At 30.2% G+C, this 7,195-nt stretch overlaps 1 protein-coding gene across 4 annotated transcripts; it reads right to left on the bottom strand.

Annotated features, from left to right (window-relative positions):
* Positions 1 to 560: 560 nt before the first annotated feature.
* On the bottom strand, positions 561 to 3,523 carry LOC112727544 (uncharacterized). Of its 4 annotated transcripts, none has more exons than XR_011868653.1 (7): positions 2,983 to 3,523; positions 2,781 to 2,874; positions 2,575 to 2,664; positions 2,045 to 2,123; positions 1,410 to 1,493; positions 1,058 to 1,230; positions 561 to 755 (listed from the first exon to the last, which is right to left on the bottom strand). XR_011868653.1 is itself a non-coding variant. In XM_025777336.2 (7 exons), exons 1-6 carry the CDS (start codon positions 3,216 to 3,218, stop codon positions 1,068 to 1,070), a joined length of 801 nt encoding a protein of 266 aa, XP_025633121.1. In that variant the 5' UTR covers positions 3,219 to 3,518; the 3' UTR covers positions 561 to 755; positions 1,058 to 1,067. The 4 variants fall into 4 exon arrangements, 2 of the variants coding, with proteins under 2 accessions (XP_025633121.1, XP_025633122.1); XR_011868654.1 differs by having other exon boundaries at positions 2,832 to 2,874; positions 2,983 to 3,427; XM_025777336.2 differs by having other exon boundaries at positions 1,058 to 1,285; positions 2,983 to 3,518.
* Positions 3,524 to 7,195: the final 3,672 nt, after the last annotated feature.

Here is a 7,195-nt window from a genome sequence, read left to right as displayed (position 1 = left end):
ATTCATATAAATATCTCTTACGTTTCTTCGTACGCAAGTTTTCGTTTACGTGAGTATTACGACTTTTGTTTTAAACTTTCTTTCAAAGGCTCCTAGTTATCACTACAAGAAAAAACAATATTTGTAACAAAAAAATTTGTTACGAAAAACCAGAATTTTGAAACAAAAGAAATTTGTAACAAAAAAAGGGCTGTTGCAGTATGTCCCGTTACAAAAAATTTTTGTAACAAAAAATGGTACTGTTACAATTCAAAGTAATATTTTGTAACAAATTTTTTTGATGCAAAAACCGAAACTTGTTACAAAAGTGATAACAAATTTTGATCTTCAAAATATTTTTCGTGACAATATATTTTTTTATCATAAAATTTTGTTACAAAATATAACTTGATTTTGTAACATTTCTTTTTATTTAGTTACAAAAGCACAATATTTATTTTGTAACAATTTTTTTTAATACAAATTACATGCATAATTTACCAAATTATTTTTTTAATTAACTGATATATTAACTACTTCACTAAGCAAGTAAATATTTATATAATATGTAAAAACAAAGATAATTCAAACATGCTTCATTTAACTAAAATTATTTTAAAACAAAATAACATTAGTGACTACATTGATTAGTTCTACAAGTTATATTTCTTAAACAAGTTCAACCAAAAGTTAAAAGTCTAACACAAATTAGTGTCTCTATGAATCAAAATGTTCTTGAGTCCTTTAGATAGCATGTTGTCACCATTTTAACACTCCTGTAAATGAGAAAAATCGAAACAAAAAATTAGATATAAGATATAACACCAATTATAATTTTTTTTCATTAACTTTTATCCAAATTTTTAGAAAAATTTTGATAAAACCTCCCCTGAAACTTGGATATTTCCACCGTCAACGGTTTCATAAAAAACAACCAATTCATTACTTACTTCTCAGCCAATACACAACCAAATTTATCAAACCAAATAGAACATTATCCATATACAATTAAACTATACTAATAATATATAAATCATCTATGAATATGTATTAAAACCATAAGTAATTTTAGGGGTACCTTTAATTGTCTAGTTTCTTTCATTGTCAAAGCGCGCTATGAATGAGTTCACAACGGCTTGTTGAGCTTCCAATTGAGCTTTCACTCGAGCTAATTCTTTCTCTTGCCGTGTTCGTTGCTCTTCAAGTTTTTCTTTGAACACCTCAATAGTTGTCACAATGAAAAATTCAAACCTGAAAAGAAGAACTTCCAAAGTATCAACAACAGCCTTGGATGGTTTCCCTTGCACTGAAATAGGAGACAACCCAGATAAGTTCAGTTTTGCACAACATAAATAGTCCCTTTATAATATTTGAAAAGATCAATTTGGATTGTATGATCTACAATATAGAAAGAGAAATAAATTACTTACCAAAGATTAAAGGGAGGATAATGAGGCAGATAAGGAAAGTCATCCTCACGAGAAATGAACAGCCCAACGCATTCAACAAAAGGCCTAAGATCAAAATTACAAATAAAGAAAAAAAGAGAAGAGCCAGTTACAGAAGAGTTGAATTGAATGTATGAATCAACAGAAAAGAGCTGAATTTACAGCAGATAAAACATAAAAACAGAAAAAGCCATAAATATTGTCAACACATACTTAAATTCTTTTTTCCTATAGACATTACAGTATTCATATAACTTTAAAATTACTTAATCATGTTAAACATGTTATCATAATTTGATAACTTACCTCTGTTATTTAACAATAGTTCACACTACCAGAGCAAGCAAGCACTCATCATTTTAGCACAAAACTTTCTTGCTATCAAGTTTACATCACTAACTTCATAGTATTTTCAACATACTCTTGCACACTACAGTATACACATATCAACATGTTCTACCTTACTATAATAAAATCAACCAGATACACAACCAGTCACACATTTAATCCACAACCAAAATCCATCACATATCAAGTATTCATCTATTTGAAATAATCATGTAAACTTTTCAGGCATTCAAAGTTTAAAATATTTAATTTAATAAAATATCTCCTACCTCGATGCCGTAATCCGAGGAAATTGCTAAACACAGCAGCTCCATCGGCAATTCCAGCACCTGCTTCACACATTTGGACCTATATAGAGATGTACTAAAATTTTTGAATTTTTAACTTTGATTTAGACCATATCATGAAAGGGACCCTTGGAGCAACTGTTTAGTTTTCTCCATTTGATCTCCCGGTCACAAGTGTGGTGCTTGCCATAGGTTAGATCACTTACATTACCCATTGAGTACAGCCATTCCCGAAATCCTGTGTAACACAGGAAGTTTGTGCACTAGACTGCCCTTTTTAGACCATATCATGTCCAAATTCATTTTCAAGTTCACGTATGTTTTCACTATTTTCCTATTCAACCAAGTTGGAGATAAAATATACACCAGTTTCGCAATCTCTTATTAAAATAGAACAATGAAGACAAGTATGATACATGTTTCAAATAGCACTTATCTATTACTTTAAAAAATTTAAGGCAGCCAATGGGTAACACAAGAATTTAGATTGAATCAAAATCAATGATACTTACCTCTATTAACCGTCCATTTGCAACAAGCCTTGGGCACAAATCATAGTAAAGATAACCAGCAAGAAAAGTGGAATGATTTGGAACAGAAACCTAGGAGATTAAAAGAGAACAGAGTGATGATTTTGGATAAAAGAGTATGACAAAAGAAGCAAACTGAATCTTCAGTTGTATTAAATCAATTATATTGCAGAGTAGAATCATTATACTGTCAGGTAGATAACAGTCTCCATCCTCAAAGCAACCAAGAGGAGAAATACCCAACCATAGATCCAATGTAGCTTTGACATCTTCAAAGATTTGCTGGTTAATATACAAAACAAAGAAAGCTTACTAACTTAGCAAAATAAGAAATTCAATAAGACAAAGTATATAATTGATTCTAAGACCATAACTGAGGACAACATTCACCTTAATTGGGCATACAACAACGATGAGAACTCCTCCTCTCCCTCACGTTCTGTTCGTTTTTCCCCTTTCTTGCCTGCGACGGTGATGGCGACGGGCCCTGGCAGCAACGCCAGTGGATTAGCGGTGACAGAGGCAAGGCACGGCGGCGACAGAACCCTTGGCGACAAGACGCGACGGCTTCGTGGCAGCAGAGCGCGGCGATGAGATCCCCTTCCAGGGGCGGATTGTGGCAACATTGAAGGCTCTATGACGGGAGTAACCCGACGGCGACAGTGGAAGCTTCAGTTGCAACAAGGACGGTCTCCAAGGGCGACGGCGGGGACGGCGGAAACAACCCCCGGCGACAGCAGCGGCGTCCTCTTGCTCGATCGCTCCTCCTCTGCATCACTCTCCTCTCTCTGATTTTCCATTTCTGAAATTTGTTACGTTGAAGGGGATGAAATGTGGTAGGGTGCGGCTGAATGATGGTATCTTGGTAAGGAAGGGTAAAATTAGGGTTAGGTCCCTCATTTTGGGAATTAGGATTTCTGATTTTCAATTTGAAAATTAGGGGTATAAATTAAAGATTTTATAAAAAAAAATAAATATAAATAAATATTTTGATAAAATTAAAGAATAAAATAATTTTAAAATAAAAAATATTTTATTAAAAATATTTAAAAATATTATTTATCAATATATTGTTAAGTTTAATTAATTATTTTTAATTTAAATTATAAAATAAACATATTCATCGAATTCTATATATTATAGTTTAAATCTAAAATATCAATTATCTAATTAAATCATATACCTTTTTATTATTTTTCTATCACCAGAACCTTAATTTTAATTTATATGAAATAACTAATTATAATAAAAATTATACATAAATATTAACTGACTTAAACTTAAAGTATTTATAAAAATCAATCTAATCATTTCTAATAAATTAATCTCTAAAAGTAAAAATTAATAAAACAGAACATAATTCATTCGTAATAAAAATTACTTAAATTGAACGGTACAATTCTTTCTTATTTTTTAATTAAAAAAATGATAATTTCAATTATACTAATTATTCAATAAAGATTATATAAAAATTCTAATTAATTTAAACTCCAATTATTATAAAAAAATTCATATAACTCCTAATTATTTTTAAATTCAAAGTATCATAGAGTTTTATTTAATTACTTTCAATAAAATAATTTTCTTAAAATAAAATTTTCAACAAATATAATAAATTTAATTATCCAAAAACTTGAGATGTTCATCAATATATCAATGAGTTCAAATAATTATTATAATTCAAATTATAAAATAAACGTATTAATCACATTTTATAAAATACAGTTTTAAATCCGAAAATATCAATTATTCAGATTATTGATATAACTTTTCATTATTTTTCTATTACCAAAACTTTAATTTTAATTTATATAAAACAACTAATTATGATAAAATTAACTTAAAGTATTTATAAAAATCAATTTAATCATTCCTAATAAATTAATCTCTTAGAGCTCAATTTAATAAAATAAATCATAATTTATTCATAATAAAAATTACTTAAAATATATAAAATATTTTAATTTTTGAAACAAAATAAAATTATTCTGAAAAGAATTATATAAACAATTTTTTTTACTCTCAAAGTGTTTAACATTTTGAAATAATTTTTTGTTATAAAATATAATTACATTTTGTGACAAACAAAAAACTTATTACAAACAATGTTGAATTTTGTGACAAATTAATTTTTTGTTACAAAACAATTGAAGTTTTTGAAACAAAAAGATATTTTGTTACAAAATATTTCAAATTTTTGCAACTACTTTATTCTTTGTTACAAAATATTATAATATTTTGTAACAAAACAACAATTCGTTACAAAAACTAATATAATTTATAACAAAAAAAATGAGGTTGTTACAAAATATTAGCATGTTTTGTAACAATTTGTAATGTTGTTACAGAACATTATTCTTTTGTAACAATCACCAATTATTATTACAAAAAATTATTTTTCGTAACAATTTTAAATTTGATACAAAATTTTTGTTACAAATATTCCATTTTCTTGTAGTGTATAGACCTTTTTCACTATATTATATATATAATTTTACTCTTAGAGGTTATAATACCTCACCACCTCTGTCTTATGACTTAAGCATAAGATTTTGTGTTGTAGGGTGTTACATTATGGTATCAGAGAAGTTCGTTTCCCGTAGAGCCTGGGGAATGGACTGACTATGCTTCTGAGCATACTCTGGCTGTGTGTACATGTTATTTAGGATGTCTGCTTGACATATATAGCATAATTATTCATGAACATTACCTTTGGAGATTTGAAGCACTAGACTTTAGATATTAAGACTGATCACCTTAATATCAATTGTTCGGTGTGGACATGACCCCAAAGGGCTTCTCGTGGACGCAAGTGAGGTGATACAGCTGAATTTGTGGATGTTGTTGTGCGAGCTATTGCTGAAGGGATGGAGCGAATAACCTAGGGATTGTGATGGAGACGGTAATGGATTAGGTGGTGGAGAAAGATAAGGATTAGAACTTGTGCATCTGGACTAAAGGTCGATGACATTTAGTTAAAGAGATGAAGGGATTCAAGGAGTGATCTGGAAGAGTAGTAGCATGATTAAGATCTTAGTGGCTTATAATCAGAGTGACATAGCGAAAGCGCAGTAATTTTGATAGATCTAGAATTGTAGTGACATGGGGAAAGAGTTTTAGGATATGAGGGTGTCTTGAGGAATCGGCGTAGGATCGAGAAGTGGAAAGTGTGTGTGATTTAGGTTATAACAGATTGAATTAGACTAAGAGATTGGAGAATTGATTAGTGTTTGAAATAGCTAAGAAGGATTTGAGATTAATTAGGCTTAGATGGACTCTTGAAGGGTAAGTAAGTTTGCAGTTGTTGAAAAGGAACTAGACTAAGTTAAGAGTGAAACAAAGGGATAGAGTTAGGCTTGAATATGATTAAGTTTATAATGTTGTACCTGAGACTAGAGAATGTGAATTTATGTTTGAATTCATGTTAGAAGAATAAATAAATGATAAGAGATCGGTTGGATATGAGAGAGCATATATGAAGATTTGATAGCAAATTTTCGAGGATGAAAATTTCTGTTAGGGGGGTAAGATGTAAAATCTGTGAAATTAGTAAATAATTAGCAAATAAATTAATTATTATTCTAACAAATTAGAAAATATAATTTTATAGTTTAATAATATAGAGAAAATTAAAATAAGAATTTTGACACTAATTTTAAAAAATTTGGCCCAAGATTGGGCTGAACGGGCCGAACCAGTTGGACTGGACCCAAACTGGTCCCAATAGCCTAATATATATAAACCTAAAGCTAAGCAATTCAGCCACAAACCTTCCCCATATGTGATTCACGCTGAAATGGAACAAAGGTGAGAAGTGAGGTTCCAATTTCAATTTCAATCTTCAATCCAACGTAACTTTTGATTCGGAACTTCGATTGACAAGCCGTCAGCGGCCACGCGTTCGTCTCGGAATTCTCTACAAAAATTACATATCAATTTGATAAGTGAATCACGTTTTCTCACCCAACTATCCCTTTTTTAGTTCGTGATTTTAGGTTTTGGTAATTGAGAGATTTTGTGATTTTGATGGTTTAGAGGTACTCTAGCGGTGGATAATCACTAGTTTTTGTCCATTTAACTCGTGGGTAAAGGTAAGAAAACTCTAAACCCTTGTGGTTTGCCCATTTTTGTGTACCCTAGTTCTAATTTAGTGAATTGTGTAAATTAGATTGAATTTATGTTAATTTGGAGCTTGAGTTGGTAAATTGGAGCTCTTGGAACAACTCTTGGTATATGGATTTTGGAAGTGGAACTTGTGAGCTTGCCTTGTAGGTTTGTCTTGGGTTATATGACGAAATCGGCCAAGGTATGGTTTAGCTTTCTCATATTTAATATATAATATCTTGTGAAAACTTAGGCTAGATGACCATATGATAGGTTGGAATGTATGATTATGTTTGATGACTAGCACCTTTGATGTTGATTACTATTTTTCATGATGGTGTGTTAAGTGATGAGTTAATGGAGATTTATATAATGATATGAATGTGTGTATATATATGTATATTGGGTTGGTGAATGTTAAACTTGATGATGTCTTTGGGATATTAAGAGTAAGAAATGGTAGGTTGTGAAGGTTATTGTGGTGATGGCAAGGATATGT

The sequence above is a fragment of the Arachis hypogaea genome, chromosome 12 (assembly GCF_003086295.3).
Source record: "Arachis hypogaea cultivar Tifrunner chromosome 12, arahy.Tifrunner.gnm2.J5K5, whole genome shotgun sequence".
Lineage (NCBI taxonomy): Eukaryota > Viridiplantae > Streptophyta > Magnoliopsida > Fabales > Fabaceae > Arachis > Arachis hypogaea.
Note: the sequence above shows the minus strand (reverse complement) of the source record. Positions and strands in the feature narration are given on the sequence as shown.